The 23,299-nt window shown below is 33.6% G+C and overlaps 2 protein-coding genes across 8 annotated transcripts; both read right to left on the bottom strand.

The window, feature by feature from the left end:
* Positions 1 to 592: 592 nt before the first annotated feature.
* Positions 593 to 10,339, bottom strand: LOC123556666 (heat shock 70 kDa protein 12B-like). 3 transcript variants are annotated; one of them, XM_045347569.2, is made up of 8 exons: positions 8,587 to 10,336; positions 6,366 to 6,437; positions 4,835 to 4,869; positions 4,242 to 4,388; positions 3,622 to 3,774; positions 3,149 to 3,379; positions 2,658 to 2,772; positions 593 to 2,169 (listed from the first exon to the last, which is right to left on the bottom strand). In XM_045347569.2, exons 2-8 carry the CDS (start codon positions 6,400 to 6,402, stop codon positions 1,121 to 1,123), a joined length of 1,767 nt encoding a protein of 588 aa, XP_045203504.2. In that variant the 5' UTR covers positions 6,403 to 6,437; positions 8,587 to 10,336; the 3' UTR covers positions 593 to 1,120. The 3 variants fall into 3 exon arrangements, with proteins under 3 accessions (XP_045203504.2, XP_045203505.2, XP_053398905.1); XM_045347570.2 differs by lacking the exon at positions 6,366 to 6,437 and having other exon boundaries at positions 8,587 to 10,339; XM_053542930.1 differs by lacking the exons at positions 6,366 to 6,437; positions 8,587 to 10,336 and adding an exon at positions 5,063 to 6,062.
* A 134-nt stretch (positions 10,340 to 10,473) lies between these two features.
* LOC123556667 (heat shock 70 kDa protein 12A-like) lies at positions 10,474 to 22,447 on the bottom strand. Of its 5 annotated transcripts, XM_053542928.1 has the most exons (10): positions 20,228 to 20,346; positions 19,494 to 19,670; positions 17,163 to 17,236; positions 16,726 to 16,767; positions 16,515 to 16,546; positions 15,279 to 15,416; positions 14,602 to 14,754; positions 13,933 to 14,166; positions 13,570 to 13,696; positions 10,476 to 11,803 (listed from the first exon to the last, which is right to left on the bottom strand). In XM_053542928.1, the coding sequence occupies exons 3-10, from the start codon at positions 17,191 to 17,193 to the stop codon at positions 10,758 to 10,760; spliced, it is 1,803 nt and encodes a 600-aa protein (XP_053398903.1). In that variant the 5' UTR covers positions 17,194 to 17,236; positions 19,494 to 19,670; positions 20,228 to 20,346; the 3' UTR covers positions 10,476 to 10,757. The 5 variants fall into 5 exon arrangements, with proteins under 5 accessions (XP_045203507.2, XP_053398903.1, XP_045203509.2 ...); XM_045347574.2 differs by lacking the exons at positions 19,494 to 19,670; positions 20,228 to 20,346 and adding an exon at positions 22,332 to 22,447; XM_053542927.1 differs by lacking the exon at positions 19,494 to 19,670 and having other exon boundaries at positions 20,228 to 20,364.
* Between the last annotated feature and the right edge of the window lie 852 nt (positions 22,448 to 23,299).

The raw sequence follows: 23,299 nt of genomic DNA, 5'->3' as shown, positions 1-23,299 counted from the left end.
TGATCATTTTTAGCCTACAATTGATGATAACACATAGTTTGTTTTGAACAGATCCCCTCTCTAAATTCCAGTTTGCTTAGTTCCGCTCATTGTTTGTCGTTTAGGCACTTCCATTATTTTTTCTGGGGACCATGCGCCGCTTTTCATAGAATTGCACTCTGTGCATCATTGAAGGTTCCATGTGCACTGCCGGATGAATACATCTGCGGATGTCTCTAAATTACATTCTGGTACTTACAACTTGTGTAAATGTAGAACTCTGCTCAACTCGGGGCTACAGGGCGCGGACGGTAGCTTGCACTTTCACTACCGTCCATGAACAGGTTCAATAAAACCGGGCGTGCAACATTTTCGTTTTTGTTGTATTGGGTGACTTGTGGTTTTCCACTTTTTTTTATTTCATTCCATTGACAACGCAATTTAGATTTCTTCTTTTAAGGAATAATTTGGCCTCTCAAGAAACACGTCTTTGCTAATCTCAACATTAATTGTTGTGCTTGCTATATGAACCATACTTAAAAAATTTCGATTGAAACTTCTGAAGTATTGCATGATTTACAGAGAAACAGCGTTGATTTTTAAACAAAAAACAACTTTATAACGTTTAATATAGATTTGCTATCATCATCGGTCCAGGATCAGTTTTAGAATATCGAGATATGAATTACACTTGGTATTAATCTAAATAGCCAAGGATGATCTAACATATCATCACTGAATATGTCTTTATACCTTGTAAAGAATACATAGACATGATATCAGTTCTTTTAAAAGTAATGAATTGAATACGTACATATCCAGTCAGTGGTAAAACGTCACTCAATATACTAACACAGTCATATCAAAACATGCTTTCTATGCTTAAAAGACAAAGTTTTCACTATTTTCTCCACTGTGCATAAACCAGAGTAATAATATTCGCATCAATTTAAAAAAAAAAAAACAAACAATACCATAGTTTGTCAGACAAGACATAATAGCATGTGTTTTGTTTTCTCCGTATTTTGCCGCCAAAACTCCGATACATTAAATTCATTTCAGTGAAATACAGAACTGCAACAGTATTTGTTAAATGTAAGACACAATATCAGTCAGTTTCTTTGCTAAGCTTTGAGTATGCTTATCCCAGAAAGTCAACCGACCCTGTGGTCACAGTGCTGTTTTTCTCGTCTCTAACCTCTACAATAAGTTCTGTTCCTCCGAAAATCAACTTGACCATCAGCTTTGTCCAAATATCACCCTTAGTGTTAATCTGCACTTTAATCAAACCTACCAGGTGACAGTCGGTTTCATCTACAAATACAGGATCTTTCTTGCATGATCTGTAAACTTCCAGTATAGCAAGACTTTGTTCAGACGAGGATGGGAAGTATTCATGCTCTATCGCAAGGTCTGGCCTGTTGACGTTTACTTCTGTTCCAATCTCAATATGTTTACAGAAAACACCATCACAGTAAGTGTATTTACCTATTTCCACTTTTTTATTCACCGGATGTTTTCTTTCGTTAAACCTCTCCATGCGGGATATTCCATATGTGTACCTGCACTTTCTTGAAGAAATTGCTGTCGGCTCATGGCCATAAAGAGCTGCACCTTGAAGAACAGCTATCGATGGGCTTTTTGGAAGAACAAGAATGTTGCCAAAATGTTCTCGCATCATTTTCCGTATATAGGGTGATTCAGAGAATCCGCCAACCAATATTATATTTTCAATATTTTCTACTTTGCTAAGAATACCATCAGTCGCTTGTTTCAATTCTTTCACGGAGGAACTGAACAAATCCTTCATCAGCGTTTCTCCAAGGACCATTTTATCAGTTTTGAACTGAACAACTTCGGCTATTGTAGACTGCTCAAGACTTTTTGTTAAAGATTCCCCGACAATGTTGTCGTAAAGTTGTACCAATGACAATGGGAACTTTAGTCTAACTTCTCCTGATCCGCCAAAGGAACGCTTTTTCAACTCAAAGCCCGACATCAGCTCCCAATAACTTTCGGTGTATTTTATTTTGAATTGGTGTACGATGTCTGCACCAAATATTCTATTAAGAACACTTACAAACTTGTTGTCAACACTTGTACCTCCGAAGTCCCCACCAATTGGCGGATGCAATTCGGTAAGTGATCCGTTACTGCTCACTTCATGACATGTTATATCCACTGTGCCACCTGGTGAAAAGGAAGACATATGGTTTAAAAGGGTATCAAAGTGTCATTCTAGCAGAAGAAAAAAGAATATCTTGTGTTTGTGATTTGCTTCTACTAAATGTTGAATTCCCTTTACATGTCACACCAACATTTTAATGTTATGGTAATGTCCATATAAGGAAACAACGATGATGCCCCCGTTCCAACAATGGCTAATGTTGCATAACAAATGGAATCATGAAATAACCGTTGCTCTGACATTTATTGTCCGATTTCTATTTAAAATATTATCTTTTGTTTATGTTTTAGAAATCTATATCTGATCGTGAATATGTCTTGTCGACATCAAAGATCATGTTATGCGGGTAATTGATTAATGGCAGTACGGACCCTAGCTGTGCACTGACACTTAGACGTAATGCTTATACTAAGGAATTTCACATGTTTTAAGCCTGATTGCACTCGCGGGCATGAAAGGAAAATACTTAAACGTCAACGTGGAGACTTACCTCCAAGGTCAATAAGGATGTACCGGCAATCTGTACTCTGTAAATCCTTCTTACAAAACAACGATGCAGCCTCTGGTTCGAGAGCTAGTGTCAACATATCGCTTGGTATACCGGCCTGAAACATAAACTTATTATCAAATAAAAGTTGTTCGTTTCCGTGTACATATAAAAGTAATTTAGTTCACAGTGCATGCATTCTACTACACCATTGTGAATAAGTAAATTAATACAAGAAATAATTGTAAACGGAAAGCTATTAATAAAATGGTAATTGTTCACCATTTTTTTAAAAAGGACATGCTATTTTGTGCTTTGCGTCCGTATAAGTCTCCATTTAGCATATAAACACGAATACAATCAACCGAATGATTTCGCAACTTTGTTTACATTCGTGACTAACTATGTTGTTTCTCTATATAAGAAATGTTACGGATCGTTTTAGTATCAATATTTATTCATAAATCAATTTGCTAATTATCCTATTAACACACTTGCTGTGCTGCTTCTCTCATGAAGTGTTTGGAGAGATCATCCCATATTGCTGGAATTGTCAGAACCCAGTGTATATCTGTAATACCATTTATTGCTAAGTCTTTACGATCTGGATCATTTAGAATAGTAAGCATGTGCTCCCGGATATATTTTATCGCTGCAGTGAATACTTCCATTGCTATCATAGGCTTCCCTAGAAAGTCTTCAATTTCCATGTCTTTCGTAAGTGGCTGAACAAGAAAGGAGTATAGAACTGTTTTAGAATGAAAAATGCGAAATGCGTTTCTCAGTTATTATATTGTTATTTTGGTTTAATGATTATAATAACATAGAGTTATTTAAATTTGTGTATGAGAAGCATCAATGTGTTTACTTTCTTTTGCAGTATACATATCACAAAATTGTAATTAAGCTAATTTCGTGCACCTACATTCATTTGAAATGATAAGGATCAGCTACGATGTAAACTCACTTCTTGTTTCACAAACAGTTTCATTTTGAATCTGTTAAAATAATACCAATCCTGATGCTTGTTTTCTTGCACAAGCTGCATGTACGTTTTGTTTGCCTCGTGCCCAAAGGAATGAAACTCTTTTTTGGGGTTCATTAATACGGCTGTCGGAATCTGAGGAAAATGAAAAAACACGAGCCCATTTTGATAGTTGATAATAAGCATGTCCGCCTATATATAATACATACCTATTTGTTTCATCACCAAGGTAAATACATTAATCGAATTCTGATTACATTTTGTGATGTCAGCTTAAACTTCACCTTTCATAAGTGTAGATGATCCTGGTCCTATAGTCGTGGCAAAATGCCTCAGTATCTGAGAGGTTAAACTCTCCCACTTTGAATCAAATGCCTCTCATTGCTGTGGCTTCAAAACATCCTTTGATATTTTGGAATTCTTTCTTGTGAGAAAGCTATCTCACAGATGATTTATGTAAATGTATGTGACATATAGGGGTCTTCCTCTACCCTTAAAAGTTACGAAATGCCCATATGGTCTTGTTGTGTCAGTGTGACATAAATCAAACTTTGCATAAAATGAATGAATGAACTGCATATTTGCATATGCAAGACACCAACCTTTTCTTGTAGCTGTTCCATACCACCGTGCCAGTTTGCAAAGAAATGGTCTGGATTATTTTTGAATGAGTAACCAAAGCCAGTGTACGTTGTACCAAAGTCAATGGCGGCGACCAAGAGGGCATTACTTTTTTTGTGTGGAATAATCTGATAGTTACAACAATCATCATAATAAATGTCATTTACAGTTGCAATATATCTGAATTTGTATTTAGACTAGAAATGTTTTCAAGATTAGATAGTGATTAATTGTAATATTTGGTAACATTAACGCTTCCAAGTATATACCAGATTTATATAGCACTCTTTTCAGGATAAAACCGTTCATAGACGTATTACATACAGCAAGTAACGATAATACTATAAAATCACAATGAGTACTATAATTAAGAAGTATTTTGTTCCAATTAGCATATATGATACACAGATAGACTGTCCTCTTTCATCCTTGCCCAACCCAAGAAAGCCCCGGTAGCTATTTATCTTATTATTCAGTGTGTTAATACAACTGTTGTACCAACTAAATTCTATAGGTTTACATTTACAAACCGTAAATGTATTTTCACTTGAACGAAATAAACCAAGGTACATACCGTTTGCGTCAACTGTTTTGGCCGGATGACTGCTTCTGAAACACAGAGACATGACAACATTTTAATTGTAAATATCCTCGTCACAATGAGAGATTCTATATTTCAATGAAATGGCTGAAAGTGTATAATTTTAAGTACATGAGAAGAATGATTTTGACATCTTAACAATTTTAAACAGACAATAGTCCAATGTCTAAAAATAAAATCAGGTGAAAAGTGTACTCTTACCTTCAAAATGGCTCTATGCTCTAAGTGTACGTTTGTGTATGTTACTAGTAGACATTTCAAGTATAGTAACCCAGATGATCCAGTCATTTTAACCTTTACCAAACTTATTTTATAAAAGAGAGAAAACATACATGAAGACATTGATGGGCTTAGTTCTCGTTGTTAATTCTGAATGTTTACACAACTCATTCCTATCTCCTTTAAATAATGGTTAGGTAATAGCAGGCTTTAAAACGGATATTCCAAATAATCATGCTATTCAGCCTCATACATGACTTTTCAAATGTTCCATGAGACATTGGGATTTTAACCTTAGATGTTAAATCTAAAAGCAAAAGTGAAGTCGAATCTGTCATTGTTAAAGAAACAGCGAACAATCACCCAATTCAAAGAACGTAACTCCATCAAACTAAAACCAAATAGCAGAGTTTGTACGGATGTGATCATTAAGAAAATATCAGAAGCATGCTGTAAACCTCATCATTTTTCAAAAGGTTAAAGAGAAGTAATAACTGACAAACGAACGGACATTCTTAGTTTCATGTCTAGAATCAGCTTGTATGGAATAGAAATGAGGATTATTGATGTGAATACACCTTTACCCTTTCCAGCTTTGTACTTGTTAGTATTAAGTTATGGAGCAGACAGTTTAATTTCTGAGAACACTAATTTTCTGCTTGCCTTATGCCCTGGTGCATTTGCAGATGTTTGCATGTTTTGTTTGATCCTAAAACAGGATTTAAGTACACTAGTTATATAAGGTACACGTGTATCAATCAGAACTATTATTTATTCCATTTGCGATACACGTGTATGAGGCTAATGCCATTTAAAAGCGTACTAGATCTCTGTATATATGAGATGGGCGAAATTTTTCGCAATAATAGAATTTCTGCAATCTTTGGATATTGAAGATCAATCACCTAAGAAACAAAGATATGCAATAAAAATCATAGATCACCAGTATTGAAAAAGTTATCTGTCCTTGAAAACGGCATTTGTGTGTGTGTGTGTGGAGGGGGGGGGGGGGGGGGGGGGATAAGGCAGATAACTCTTTTTCAATAAGACTTATGACTTTTATTGCATATCTTTGTTTCATAGTTGCTCTTTAATATAAATTCTATTACTGGAAAAAATTCGCCCATCTCATATAGAGAAAAAGCTAGCGTACGCCTTAAACTTTGACCAGTTGCCCATAGCTAGTTTACTCGCTAGTGCGGTCGTCAGTGTCACATTTAAAGAAAATATTTTGAAACTTATGGAACGTTTTTATACAATAACAAATTTTATAATGCTTCATTACCTTCATTATCCCTATTTTTTGATGCCTTTCCTCCCATTTTATGTTATCATTTTTTCTCTTATCACCTAAGCTCTGAAAAATAAATTTTACATTAAACGACTAGAAGAACATTTCTTTCAATTCTTCCGGTCGATTTTTATTGATTTACACGGAATATTTATAAAGATTTCGTATCGATTTTATACATGATCTAGATTTGCCTTGAACAAAGTAAACATTTTACTTCACTTATCAAACAGTAAATAAAGATATGATGTTTCAGGACAGCGTGATAACTTTTGATTGCCGCTGTTAAAGGGATAGGAACTATAACATATCAGATCATTAAAAATAGCCGCCAAGTAATGTAAATGATTAATGTTCTGGATCAGTTTATTTTTAAATAGTCCTTATTTGAAAATATCGTCTTCAAAACGGTGTCTTTAAATGGCACCTACTTGCCAAGGAACTGTTAGTTTCACCTACCACTCCTTTGTTTAGAAGATGTCTGTAAATAACTTATAGACTAGGTAAATTACCTGTTTCATAAAAGTCTGTTTTAAATATAATCAGTTTAACTTCGCTATTCCGGATACTTTGTAACGCTTTCGATTTTGTCTAAACAATATGAACCTACAGTTGAAACATGTTTGAAAGACAGCAAAATTTTAAGTTGTGGAGATAGGTAGGCGATTTGAGAAAATACGTTCCTTAAGTCAATTTCCTGGATTCTATAATTCTATTAGAATTAACTTAGCCTCCACAAGCAACTGACAACTTCTCAACATGAATCAGATGTGGATGAGGAACAAATTTAAACGTAATAACATTTAGTCAAATCGTCACCATGTAACAGGACACTAAGGCCTAAAACAACAAGCCACTTCATAACTCATCTTTAGCTCTCTTTTTTGAGCTCACTATCTTCACTGTGGGGAATCACATGATCAAAATAATCTTTAAACCAAAGTTATATTTTGAAGAACATGAATAAATTTCCTGTCATGATAAGATATGAAATTTAAACATAGCCTATCATGTGACTAATAATATTTGTTAAATTTTCATGTAGTTGCCAATAATGATAGATATCCTGTAATTATAAACACTAAGGAAAATAGTAAGTATCAGTTTCTTGAAGTGTTCCAGATAATCAGAAGGTGATTCTAATTGAAATCGTTGTAGTTTTAGGATGCATGTATGCTGGCATATGATAGGCTATATTTTAGATTGTCCGCAAAAGATTCTTCATTATTATCCAATATTATTTATTAATTCATTTTGGTTTAGAGATTATTTTGATCATGTGATTCCCCGCTTATATAGTCTTAATAAAATTGCATTTCTTTTTTGACAAAAATACGTATTGTTTTATATACAAAACAGACTTTTATCTACAAATATTGATAAAATAGAACCAAAACAATGCTCAGGTTTATACTTACATTTTTTTACAACACAGATGCTTTTTGAAGATGAATTTCCAGTGATTATGCGCCAATAAAGGTAAGCATTAAGAAAAAGTGTTTTGATTAGTTTCAGGCAGTATCGAATATAGTAAAACAGCCGTTTAGTGTCAAACTTCCTGCGTTAGTTAAATAGGAATATGTTGAAGTAAAGAGAAATAAATTGGCTTAGTTATATAAATATTCCTTTCTTTCTCTTTTCTTCTGTTTTTCTTTTCTTTTTTATTTTGTTGTTGTTGGTTTGGCGTACATCCATATTTAAGCATGCCCTTTAAAACTATACATAACGACATTTCCAGATATGAAACCCTATATCATATGCCGACTATTTAAGGCATTGCATTATGTTCTGCAAATTAATATTGGGTTTAACCCAGTACCATCACACTTGCAGACTTTAAACCAGATCGAGTTTTCAATTCCAACAGTGAGATATATCCAGAAAATTAGTAACCGTTTCCCAGGGCAAAGCTGTTTTCAGTGAAACTTTAAATAATTGTTTCCTGTTTAAAGAGACTGTTACACAAAAATAATTATAATGTAGCATATGGTTTATAAGCTTTACAAAAAGATATTGTTCTTTTCTATTTTTTTTTACTCCGATCGGGGTAATACAGTGTGAAAGAACAACAGAAAAACAAGTTATAGTATCTCTAGAAAATTGCTTACATGTACATCTTGTAAAGTTGATATTTTCAATACATCTTAGCTGATATATCATCATATTGACCGTGGTGGGTCACTCACATACCCAATAGTTAATGATATAAGTTTACCTGGCATTATGCTCTTCGTGTCTCTTTGTTTGGTTTATTCCTCCATGAAATCACAACAGTAGAGATAGATTGTATATTAACTTGTGTATTTGTAAACATTTAATCTTTTATTTTGTTATCTCGTGACGATGCATATATAATTATCTGATATTGTTTGGAAAACAATGCGGAAGAAAGAAAAGGTAAACAACGAAAAGTCGGTGGGCTTTTAATATACGGGTGTTGGCCTGTTTTTGCTAATCAATTAAGTTCACCTATGCAGATGTTAGCGAAAATAATTTTATCTAATATCTAACTTTTAAATTATGAAAAAGTATCTATCGTTGTTTTATATTTTGAAAAGTAAAATAATACATTCGATATCCAACATTCTTGCTCATTGCATACCTATATTCTTATATCCCTATATGCTCATCATCAAATGTATGCTTGCATTGCGTTATTTATGGATCGGCTTTGAAATAAATTCTGCAGCTATTAAAATCGCGCTCGATGCCCAGTTGTTCGCAGTGTACGTCGCCACGTTAGTATAAGAGAAGTGAAGTCAGTTTCCATTTGGTTAAGTAAATAAGAAATATTTGTTCACAATAATTGTTAAAATTATTTTACGTACAGTCACTGGCATTCATCTTGAAAAGTCAACGGATCCTCTGGTTATTGTGCCCTTTCTCACATCTGTTTCTTCAAGAAATTATCGCATCATCTTTTTTTGCATTTTTTTATCATTGTCTTACAACTTTTAGTCGTAACAAATAAATAGAAAAACAGCATTTTATGACGAAAATTCCCAACCGCCTGTGGCCGGATTCGAACTCTGGTCGCTCGGGTGATAATCCAATGCTCTAATCACTAAACCAAAAGAGTCGACTTCCTGACGCAGTTGTTAGAGATTGGCATTAAACGCGTAGGCTATGCGTAAACATCCATAACAATGGGAAACATTAGTCAGTTACTTCCCTTTATAAAGTCCAAGAAGTAGATTGGTCCTATCTCTGTTTTTATCGTTGACATCTTTGTAAGTTTCAAAAGCAATATCTATAATAAAATTTATTGGATTGAAAAATGATAAAGGACAGGTTTTCTTTTAGTGGCCCTCTGTTAAATTTAGGTTTGGTTAATAATTTTTATTTAGAAACCTACGCATAAAAAGCAAATTTATTTTGACCAACCACAACATCTTTGACAAAGGTTGAAAAGAAAAAGTCAGAAGAATCCAACTGAAAGGGACCAATGTAGTATTGGATTATCCTTGCGCTTTATCCTACAACTTTTCAAGGGAAGTAACAAGCTAATGTTCCTCATTGAGAAATGTTATTAGACAAAACGTATTGTGTTCCATATTTAAAATGTTAGTGCAAATTTATTTAAGAATATAAAGCTTCCCACTTTAATGCAGTTGCCCATAGGAAGTGTTTTCTTTTCCTCCTTATTTAATTTTACCCGCCTATATAAGCTTGTATACTGTGACTGTTTCGGACAAAAATTAGCGCACACAAGAAGTATATATTGACGTACATTGAATTTTAGAAGGATATATACAAGCTTGTAAGCTTTTTACTCTAGGCGTTTATGCCTTGAGAAATATATCTTCGAGTTCTGGCGACATATTCCTGGAGCAATTACTTGTACCCCCAGAAGACCCTAGATCTTTGAAGCAACTAAATTTACCCTCAGAAGACCTTTTACCTGGGTGAACACCTGGATCTGTAAACCCGGCTATCTACTTATCCACAGAAATCTGTTTTCGGGTGATTAGAAGCAGTTTGGGGAGACCGGTTGACAATAACTGGTGCCAAAATGGAAAGATGATTGTCTGGATTTGACTTTAGAACCATTAATTTATTGAAAGTCTTGCCATAGTGTAATTTGTGTTAACGTCACTATAGTAAGTGATTTGTCGAGTAGCTCGAGAAATTTATTGTGCACTTATTTTTTTATCTTTTATTCAACATTAATGTTACTCTTTTGTTTATCATATAAAGTAATGTGTAAATAAAATTGTAAATATTGTACAGAGTTGTTTGATATTGTTCTGATCTGCTATTGCGGTCTGTTTGTTTGTCCATCTTGTGAAAATGTTTCTTAAATCTTGAATTACTTGTGAAAGACTTATATCAAAATCACAATTCACTATGCTGCAATTTTATTTTATCAAGCAAAAACTTGACGTTTTAACCTATGAAGTTTACTGACCCTTTTGTTATCATATCATTTTTCACATCGGTAACTTCAGTAAATAATTCTGTTCCTCCAAAAATCATTCTGACCTTCAATTTTGACCAAATGTTACCTTTTGGATCAATGTCTACTTTTATCAAACCAACAAACTCACAGCCTTCTTCATCAGTAAACATAGGATCTCTCCTTTCCGACTTGTATACCTCTAATACCGCTTGTTTTTGCTCAGCCACTGATGGAAAATACTCGCGTTCTCTAGCTTTTTCCGGTGTATGCACGCTAACTTCAGTTCCTATCTCTATATGTTTGCTAAAAGAGTCATCACAATATGCGAAACCTCCCATTCTTACTTTCTTTCTGCCGATGTGTTTTTCAGGATCGAACTTTATCATTCGCGCAATACCGTAAGTGTACCTACACTTCCGGGAAGATATTGCTTTTGTTTCATGGCCATAGATAACTGCTCCTTTTAGAACGGCTGCAACTGGTTCGTTTGGAATGATAAGATTGTCAAAGTATTCTTTCAGCACATTTTGCAAATAAAGAGACTCGGAGAAACCACCAACTAACATAATGCAGTTTATATTCGACACAACTGTGAGAAGTTCGAGCGTCTTGTTAGTTATTTTTGTCAGAGCTGAATTGAAAAGTTCTTTCATTAATGTTTCCGTAATAAACACTTTACCGTGTTTAAATTCTATGCTTTTTGCCAAGTTTGAATTCAACAGACTTTCTTCTACGGTCTCTCCGACGTTTTCTTTATACAGTTCTAACATTTGGACTGGGAATTTCAAGACAACTCTTCCGGTGCCGTCAAATTTTCGCTTCTTGAGTTCAAATGCACTCATTAGCTCCCAGTACTCATTCATGAATTTCCTTTTAAATTGAGTAATGATATCAGTGCCAAATATCCGAATTAAAACGTTGAGGAACGCGTTGTCTATAGTAGTGCCACCAAAATCTCCCCCTGTCGGTGGATGGAGCTCCTTCAATGTTCCGTCTGTATTGACTTCATGGCATGTTATATCTGCTGTACCGCCTAAATACCAAATACAAATTAAAATATAACAATTTATGTCTTGATTTCATGAAGTACCGCTTGTTAATAGAGTAATGTGTTAACAAAACATTACAGAGTCTGGACTTTTATCACGAATTCGGGAAAAACCATAAATTTATGATATTTTTTTTTTATTAATTCTTAGAGGACAAGGACATATTATATTACTGATATTTCTGTTTTTTAGATTGGTACACTGAAGTACAAACAAATGTTAAATGTCAATATCATGTTTCTAACTGGATTGTACCCTTTGTTTCACATGTTAGCATTTGGAAGTATGGCAATAAACTACTTAAGAAATGTTTTATGCCCTTCATTTTTAGCTCACCTGAGCACAAAGTGCTCAAGGTGAGCTTTTGTGATTGCCCTGTGTCGGTCGTCCGTCGTCGTCTGTTGTCCGTCCGTCCGTCCGTCGTCGTCGTCAACAATTTGACTGTTAACACTCTAGAGGTCACAGTTTTGGCCCAATCTTAATGAATCTTGGTCAAAATGTTACCCTAAAAAAAATCTTGGACGAGTTCGATATTGGGTCATCATCTGGGGTCAAAAACTAGGTCACCAGGTCAAATCAGAGGAAACGCTTGTTGACACTCTAGAGGTCACAATTTTGGCCCAATCTTCATTAAACTTGGTCAGAATGTTACCTTCAATAAAATCTTGGACGTCTTTGATATTGGGTCATCCGGGATCAAAAACTAGGTCACCAGGTTAAATCAAAGGAAAAGCTTGTTAACACCTTATAGGTCACAATTTTGGCCCAATCTTAATGAAACTTGGTCAAAATGTTACTCTCAATAAAATCTTGGACGAGTTTGATATTGGGTCATCTGGGATCAAAAACTAGGTCACCAGGTCAAATCAAAGGAAAAGCTTGTTAACACTGTAGAAGCCACATTTATGACTGTATCTTCACGAATTTGGTCAGAATGTTAATCTTGATGATCTCAAGATCTAGTTTGAATCTGGGTCATGTAGGTTCAAAAACTAGTTTACCAGGTCGAATCAAAAGAAAAGCTAGTTAACACTCTTGAGGCCACATTTATGATCGTATCTTAATGAAACTTGGTCAGAATGTTAATCTTGGTGATATATAGGTCAAGTTTAAGTGTGGGTTAGATGGGATTAAAAACTAGGTCACTAAGTCAAATCAAAGGAAAAGCTTGTTAACATACTAGAGGCCACATTTATGACTGTATCTTCATAAAACTTGGTCAGAATGTTAATCTTGATGATCTTTAGGTCAGGTTTGAATCTGGGTCTTATGGGATCAAAAACTAGGTCACCGGGTCTAATCAAAGGGAAACGCTTTTTAACTCTCTAGAGGTCACAATTTTGGCCCAATCTTAATGAAACTTGGTCAGAATGTTACCTTAAATAAAATCTTGGACGAGTTTGATATTGGGTTATCTGGGGTTAAAAACTAGGTCACCAGGTCAGATCAAAGGTAAAGCTTGTTTACACTGTAGAGGCCACATTTATGACTGTATCTTCATGAAACTTAGTCAGAATGTTAATCTTGTTGATCTCAAGGTCCAGTTTGAATCTAGGTTATGTAGGGTCAAAAACTAGGTCACCAGGTCAAATCAAAGAAAAAGCTAGTTAACACACTAGAGGCCACATTTATGACCGTATCTTAATGAAATTTGGTCAGAATGTTATTCTTGATGATTCCTAGGTCAGATGAGCGGTACAGGGCCTTCACGGTCCTCTTGTTTTTTTCTGATTACATAGTATGTAATTACCTCCAAGGTCTAGGACCAAGTATCTGCAGCCAGTCGGAACTTTGTCAATTCCTAATTCCTTCTTACAGAACAGAGAAGCAGCTTCGGGCTCTAACGCCAGTAATAACATATGATCAGGAATACCGGCCTGAGGAATAGATGTGTAAGTGAGTACAACATATCAGATCTACTTTACAAAACAAATCCCCTGTCTCATCTATTTTACAACACTTGTTATTTTCTAGTACGCCCACTGCATGCATCCTGGATCTTTTGCAAGTAATAAGCAGATAAATGTATGCAAAGGATATATAAGTTATTTACAAATTATAATGAAACTGGAAACATATTGATATCAGATGTACAAGCTAAGAGCTGGCTTACATAATATGCTGCCTGCCTCATGAACGTTTTCGACAAATCATTCCATATAGCCGGCACGGTAAGGACCCAGCGTATGTCGGTATCTGGTTTGATTTTCAGCTGTTCATCCCTGTCGGGATCATTTAGAACGCCGAGTAAATGTTCTTTGATATACCTGATTGCTGCGGAGAATACCTCAATCGCCTTCATTGGTTTCCCAAGTATATCATCTAGTTCCATATCTTTTTGCAGCGGCTGTAAATTAACAAAATTGACATTATCTCTCTCTCTCTCTCTCTCTCTGTATATATGAGTGTGTGCGTATGGGCGTGTGTGTGTGTGTGTGTGTGTGTGATGATTAATGTTTCGCCGTAAATGGTTGCGTTTGTAAGGTAAAATGTAAATTTAATTAAAAGATTATTTACAACTTTGGTATAATTTAATGTATCACTTAAAATACTTACGAAAACTGTTCTTTAACTTTATTAGTAAATATTATAAGAACTGCGGGAATAATTATTTGAGCAAACTTCAGAAAATTTTGTATTCAGTGAATTCAACAATCTAATCAATTACATAATAAAATCTTAAACTTCTAATTCAACTCAACATGCATTGCTTAAATTTTCAATTAAAATATTAGTCGACTATAGTGAAAAGCTATTTAGCAAATTAGGCCACGATACTTACAGTGTCTTTTACAAATAGTTTCATTTTGAACCTTTCAAAAAGGTACCAGTCTTTGTGTTCGTTTGTTTTCATTAACTGTTCATATTTCTTTCTAGCGTTTTCTCCAAAGGAATGAAACTTCTTGCTGGGATTCATTAAAACCACCGTAGGTGTCTAAGAGGAAGTAAAAATAAAACATGGCAGTATAATTATGTTATCGTGATTTCTATATCTGATAGTAAAAAAGGAAAATGATGAATAAATCTGCATTGTTTTTCTGCATTCAATGTCATACCGACACAATTATAGGTAATACAGTGGCTTGCCAGTTTTTCATGGCGGAGGAAGCCACTATGCACTCCCCCCCCCCCCCCCCCCACCAAAAAAAACAACACACACATCCCGCGCCCACTTCCCTCTACTTCTTAATATAATTTTGTGCACAATCGGGCACCTGGTTAGGACTACCAACCTACCACAAACCATGTGGATGGTTTCACCACAAAACAACATCTTAAGCGACGTTCTAAACTTTATCTGTGAGGGGCAAGTGATCTAGAGTCAGCGATCTTGATGATCCCTAAAAGGAATGAACAAAACAAACTAAAATGAAAAATAGAAAAAATAAAAGAACATAAGCCTAGAATTCCGTTCTTAGTGTGAAATATGTCACAGTACTTCAAGTAACCCCTATTTACCTTAATTGACGTCTGGTCCCAATATGTTGCCAGTATTTCTTCTGCTTTTCCGATAAAGGAATAGGCGTACCCGCTATAGGTCGTACCAAAGTCAATTGCAGCAACTAACATCGCATTGCTTTTCGAGTGTGGAATTACCTGAAATATTTACACACAGCATGTTGATATATACATTGTACTTAGAGAGAAGTGAAAGTCATTTGTTAATGAGTAAAGACAGAAATAGTGCATTAGCATACAACGAAAATCTCCTCCGTAGGATTTTTATATAAACATAATTGTATATGAGTTTTCTGAAGGCATGTTGTAATAGTATCAGGGTTTCATGTTGTGTTTCGAAGGTTATAATTTATCAATTGTTAGTACTGTTACAATATGTGTATATGTGTATATGCTATGTTTCTGTACATCAGAAAAGAACAAAAGTGCAACAATACTTGTTTTACACTATTTTAGGTATACTATAGAACTATGGAGATGAAAGGGAAAATGTACTTACCAATTTCAGTCTCACAATTCCCACATAAAACGCGCACTGAGGCAGGTGGGTACTATCCATATTGAACAACTGGTAATTTATCTTCCATTTTGCACCAGTCACAACGTCTCAGAGACAATACGCATATTTTATGATTTCGTCAATGTTAATCATTTTTGTAACGTTGATGAAAATATAAACTACACAAATTATCTCTGCAGTAGGAAATATTGAAGCAATGTGATATGTGCATGGTGGAATATAAATTACCACTTGTTCAATGTACCCATTCACTGGACATGTGCGTCGTAAACTGAAATGGGTTTGATTCTCATAGTATACCTAGGAATAGGGCATAACACGTACATTGACTCTTTTCTTTCTGGTCTTGTGGCAGTGCATCAGAACAGGAGATATCATTTATGATGGAATGAATAATGCTTACATGACTGAAAAATGAAACTTCAAGATTATAGGCACAAATATTGGCGGATTAATCCTTCAAACTTTTACGTAGACATATACATTATTTTTAACTTAACTTATTTTAACGGATTGTGTGTCACTTTGTAACTTTCCTTTCGTCAGTGAATGTCCCTTGACAATTACACACATCTGATTGGGTGTTTCGTCGTAATAAAATTGTGCGAAAGTAAAAGTGACTAATAGTGCTGGGCCATTAAACTACATACGCCGAACTATAGTTATATAGAGTGATATTTCTTGGCGTGTGTCTTTCAATGTACAAGTTTAATTACCTTTTCTGTCAATCCTTGCCTTGGATAGCTTCCTGAAATAAGAGAAAAAAACAACGTGTCAACAAAATAATTTATAGCAAACGTCTTTACCAATGAAATAGTGTTTGAAATAGAAACATTTATTTAAATCAATAGTTAACATCACTAGAGTACAGCGATGAACTCCTGTTAATCTAGGAAAGAATTGCTACAAGAACATATGATAACCTACCAGGAGGGGGTTGTGCTCTTCTTCCTCCAACAGCTCCGTCGTCTATACAATAAAATGAATAAAAAAAAGGACTCGTTGAAATCATGAATAGAGAAAATATAAACTTCCATGCAAAAAGGACTTATGACTATCAAGTTAAACTACATTTCAAACGGTTAGAACTACACGAATCGTTAGTTAATGTTATATAGATAATCTGCTATTTCTTTGATACTGCTATTTCTCAATATCTACCATAAATAGAAATTTCACGATGATACATTAAATTATATGAATTATTATAGCTATCAAAGCATGTATACTAGTCAGTTACCATATTCGTACATACATATAGTATTGTTACGGTCATCTTGAATTCTCGTATATCAGTGTTTGTAAAGAGAACGTCAATTTCGTGTTTTAGTTCATACATTGAAAGATTAATAATCATACTTTACCATCTTTAGGTTTGGCTACAGTTGTCCCCATCCTAGATTGTATGTTTTACGACACGAGACATAACGTGCTGGATCTATAATTATAAAAAAGATTTACCAAGGCAATAGTTTTTTCACATTACTCAGTGGAGTTTTTAATTCAAATTAAAAATTCTATTAAATGATAATAAATCCATTTGTGTTAAGATAACAATTACACACTCGATGATAAAAACAACAGTGTTTAACAATTACACACTAATGATAAAAACAACGGTTGATAATAATTACACACTAATGATAAAAACAACGGTGGGTAATATTACACACTAAATGATAAAAAAACAACGGTGGGTAACAATTGCACATTAAATGATAAAAGGCAACGGTCGGTAACAATTACACACTCAATGGTAAAAAACAACGGTGGGTAACAATTAAACACTCAATGATAAAGAACAACGGTGGATAATAATTACAAACTCAATGATAAAAACAACGGTGGGTAACAATTACATACTCAATGATAAAAAACAACGGTGGGTAACAATTACACACTCGATGATAAAAACAACGGTGTGTAACAAATTATATCAACGTTGGGTAACAAGTACACAGTCAATAATAAAAACAACGGTAGGTAACAATTACACACTCAATGATCAAAAACAACGGTGGGTACCAATTACACATTCAATGATAAAAATCAACAGTGATGTACAAAACTTACTGCAGTCTGGCAACACTTGTGTACAATTTGTTTTAATAACTAGCATCATATTCACTATTCATTGCTCTTATCGTCAATACTTATAGCTTTCGTAAGAAGTGTTTGGCCAAACATTTCACGTTTAAGCGACTGGTTCACACATTTAAGCTTTTTTTTCTCTCTCTCAAAAAATGCCCTTAAGGACGCTCGCTACAGTTTCGTGATTTTTTTCTCAATAATAGATTTTGATGAAATGTTTTGTATTAAAAGATCATGTTATGATGTATTGAAAAATGAAATAAAAATACTAGGTCACCAGCTTTGTTTCAATTCAATTTGCCCCTAGATATGGTGCTATTTGAAACATTTTTCAAAATTTCTGTAATCCTAAAATATCTTTCAGTAAAGTACAATAATCAGCATAAATGCGATTATCTAAGCATTTTTATAACGGAAAACAATATATCTATTTGAAACATGCTCAGAGAAATCAAAAGAACATGATTTTTTAAAGAAATGAATACTTGTTCAGCAGACCCAAGGGCTATTTTGCATATTTTTGTCAGTTTTAAGTTGGTACTTCTGCTATTTTATTGAGTTTCACATAACAGAATTTAATCACACTCTGCACATACCTTTGGTTATGTCTACCTAATCTAAAACAAAAAGAAAATTGATAGGTCACCATATTAGATTTCGCTTAAATCAAATTACAACGAGGTGGGGTGTGGCGGGCATTTATACAACGCAGGTTGGTACGAAATACTCTTTCAGTGTTTGAGCAAATGACTTAGAAATATATATATATATATATATAATTATCAAACGGCAGATTTCTTAATAAGCGGATTTTAATTGTTTCTGAAGCATTTTGATGGCATAGAACGATGGAAGTTTCCGCCCTTTTTTTAACAAAACCTATAGTTTACGAATGTACGGTACGGGTATGCTACGGGATTAGAAACAGCTGTGACTCAATGCAGAGTTTGAGCGCTGGAATAAATAACAGACTCCAGTATATGTCGGATTGAAGCAGTTTGAACTAAAAGTACTTTAAATGTATATATTTTGTAACCATGGTGATACTTATCCTAACCTTTAGTCAGTATATTATACATTTTGTACATTAAATGCATGCGAACATACAATAATTTGCGAATTTTTGCCGTACGCGACATTAGATAATCACTTCCGGGCATGCGCAGAAGACCGCACCAAGTCTGCAGTGAGCTACATCGATTAGAAACACAACCACATTGGCACGGTGTTGGGGTAAATATCGACCCGTCCGGAAAAACTGTAGCGAGTGCCTTTAAAATGTAAGTACATGTATAGTGAAATTGACCAGTGGCACAAACGAATTGTCATACAAGTTCCTCGAGGCATCCTTATTAACCACTTAAACGATTGTATAGAAAGGAGTAAACTACCGAAATGCTTTAAATGAATGCAGAAATTAAAAATTCTTTCTGCTTTTTCACTAATATCTAACAGTTCTTTTCACTCAGTTTACCAATTCCTAGTGTCGTATTACATCCTATGTCAAACTTGTTTGAATTGAACATGTTGAATGGGGCGAAAGGCTCGCTATGAATATGACTTGTACTTAAATGTACTTAAATGTACTTACTGTTATACTATACCTTTTTGTATAAGAGTTAAATATTCTTCCACAGTATCCTAGATTAGCCACTAGAGTGATTATAAAGAATTTGTCACAAAATGTCAGATTTTTGTAACTGTTCTTTTATTTTATTTAACAGTGACAAATTCCAGTCTATTTCACAGATCTTCTCAGCAGATTGATTTTAACGTCGGACCTAAAATATAGACTGCTTGTATTCTAAAGATTTTAAATTTAAATAAAAAAAGTATGTAAGTCATAGTCTAGGAACTAGTCTAAGATTGTCCTAGAGATTAATGTACCAAAATTATCACATGTCTGTCGTTGTGGGAGTGAAACAGCCATTACATAATATCCCATCAAATAAAGTTTAAACGATGACGTTGTTGAAAGAATTCGAGTCGTTGGTCGAATTGTTTATGGCAAAGAAAGATGACATTATTATGTGTCAGCAAAAAAAAAGACCGTGTGATAAAAAGAATATTACATCCTAGATTTTTAACGCAAAATTTATTAAACGTGTTGAATAAAATTCATAATATTTATGACAGAGCTTCTCATTTCATTATTTTATTCAACTCATTTAATAAATTCAATATGAAAAGGCACTCACGTGATATCCTACGTATATCATTGTTTAATGATCCAATAGACTTTGCATTAAAGTAACATAGTTTACATGGAAATACAACAGTAAACTATGATTACCATTAACAAATAAAAAACAACACGATTGACTTATTGATAACTTACCTTAATCTTTCCTTAAGTGAAGTTCCATTTAAAGGCATAAAAACTCTGCGTATGATTAAATTCTTCTCTTCCGCGTTGATATAAAATGACTGATAGGCTGTCAATCAATATTTGTAATATAACACTTCACAATAGTAGTTATAGGTCGTCTGCACTTTGTTTATACCACAAGTTAAATTACAAATGTTTGCATTATAAAAAATGAGTTGAAATATATATTTGCTCTGACAAGTGTGTTTTCAGTCACTTTCTATCTATATTTTAAAATTCCTTTTTCAATTCAGTTCAGTACACAAATATGACCTCAAATTTTCAACATCATTTATTTGGGTTTGGTCATATTAAGTTTCTTGAAAATTAAAAGAAAACAGGTGCTGGCATTTTTCTTGATATTTTAAATAGTTGGATGTATTGAAAAACTGATGTCGCAACTGATACTTTTATTTTGGAGATCCGAGACATTAGATTTAATTAATTCACTACTGTATTCATATGTATTGCTTTATCTATCAATTTTTCAATAAAATGTGTTTGGACATAGCTTACTATAATGTTTAAATTAAAAAGGAGTTAACGCAATGCATTAAAATATATATAGAAAAAAAGATATTTTTTTGCCGGAAAAAGTCTTGAAAGGAGATAGAAATGACCAGTAAATAGCACTGTCTGTGACGAATTCATAATATCTTCAAAACTGGCACTTGATGCGCTATAAGTATCAGGCGACGGTATAAAATTAAAATATTACGACTGCAAAAAATGAATCTTTGAAGCTATAAATAAAGAAAATCTAAAGTGTCCTGCTAAAGGACTTGTGAGAATTAAGTTAAACTACATTTAAAACAGTTAAAACTACACAAATCGTCTGTTCGTGTCATGTAGATAGAATAATATTTTTTGAAACTGTTATTTGTTAATGATGATACAATAAATTATATGTATTATTGTAACTATCAAATCATGTATATTGGTCAGTTTCGCATATTCGTACATGTACATATAAAATATTATAATGGCCAATTCTAACTCTCGTATACGTATAAATGTTTGCAAAGAGAACGTATATTTCATGTTTCTTAGTTCATACATTGAAATACTGATAAATACACTTTACCATCTTTAGGCTTGATTACAGTTGTTCCAGTCCTAGATAATTTACGACACTCGACATAACGTGCTGAACCTATGCATCTAAACAAGTTTTATCAATTTGTGTTTTATATGGCACTGGTTCTTTTTCACTTTACCCAATGAAGTATTTATTTTGAGCTAAACATTTTATCATATTTATTTATCCCATTTCTGTAAAGGTAACAGTAACACACTAAATGATATAAAAGGACGCTGACATACAGAAAATAATGCAGTCTAACAAAGATTGTTCCACTAGCGTATCATACTCACTTTTCTTTTCTTCCCTGGAACAGACCTTATCTTCTAGCTTTCCTTTTCAAATACTTAAATTTCGTAAGAAATGTTTGGCCAAACATGAACAGTTTTTTTAAATGTTGATATTATGAACAGTGGCACACTGACATACAAGTTTCTCTAGGTGTCAAAATGAATCACCGAAACGATTTTGCATAAAGGAGTAAACTATTGCAATACAGTCAAATTCTTCTTGCTTTTTTACTAATATCTAACAAATACTTTCACTCAGTTTATCTTTTCTCAGTGTCATATTTACATCCTATGACAAACTTGTTGAAATTGAACATGTTGAATATTACACCCAAACTGTGAGTGAGTAGCTTTTAAGTTCGAATTCATAAATTGCTAACAGTACTTCAACCTTAAGTGGATAAATGTGTGAGATATGGCAATGATTTTAGGATAGTCTGCTTTTATTACAATTGTGTTTTCCACAACACGTTGATTATAATTCATAAGCTTGGCAAACTTCGTCATTTGAGCCTTGTCAATTTTATCCAACTCGTTTGATAAATGCAACATGAAAAAACACTTATGTGATATCTTCATAATATCAAACTATTTTATTGTTTTAATGATTCAATGGATTTTGTTTTAAGGTTATGCAACTATATCAGTAAACAATGATAAATTTTGACAAACAAAGAAAGAGCATGACTTATTGACAACGTACCTTAAACAGTGTTTAAGTGAAGTCCAATTTGAAGACGTAGAAACGTTCTACGTACAAATTGTTATTTCTCTTCCGCCTTGATAACAAAAAATCAGATACAAAAGTGATTGATCGACAGGCAATTAATACTGGTAACGTAATACTATACAATAGTAATTCAGGTCATGCGTACTTTGTTTATAACTTTAGTTAAATTACAAATTCATGTATCATAAAACTTTAAATCGAATTGTTTATTGGCTTTAGCATTTCCAGTCATTTTTCATGTTTCAATTTTCTTCGAAGTTTACATTATTTATATATTTTCGTTTTTAACACGGCTTCAAAATATAATACTAGGCCTGTTGTTTTACAGGTTGACTATTAAACAACCAGAATATGTTTTTCCTTTATAGTTGGTCGACTCTAGCCAAACTGTAGGCTTATTGACGGGAAAGTGGTCATTAAAGTATAAGGAAAGATGTTATCATATTAAAATGGCAAATGTCTTGAGTTTGTGATGCTAGCAATTTTTGTCTGACATTTATTAGAGCCAAGACATTTTTTACTGTGTCCAAGATGATCGCCGTTTTGCCAGGTATAACCAAAAGTAATAAAAAATTATTTTTTGCGCTTTAGCATACTCTTTACATTCACTATTTTTTTTTTTTTTAAAAAAAAGTCATAGAATAATTGAGTCAGTTTAGTTTAAAAACTTGACAAACATGAAGAAGGTTAAAGGTCAAGGTTAAATTTAAGGTGCCATTCCTTATGTTTTTAAAAAGGATTCCATTTTGCGTAATATTTTTATCAATATTATCTTTGTATTTTGAGTTATTTCTTACTTTAAGAAAATACTCGTTAATACAATACACCACACGTATTTGGGATTGCTTTCAAGAAAGACTCAATAACACACAATTATTTAAGTGCAATGAAATTACAGTTAATAACATATATCTAAACCAGGCAAAATGGTACGTTTAGAG

Source organism: Mercenaria mercenaria, chromosome 5 (assembly GCF_021730395.1).
Source record: "Mercenaria mercenaria strain notata chromosome 5, MADL_Memer_1, whole genome shotgun sequence".
Taxonomy (NCBI): domain Eukaryota; kingdom Metazoa; phylum Mollusca; class Bivalvia; order Venerida; family Veneridae; genus Mercenaria; species Mercenaria mercenaria.
This window is presented reverse-complemented; position numbering and strand designations above follow the sequence as displayed.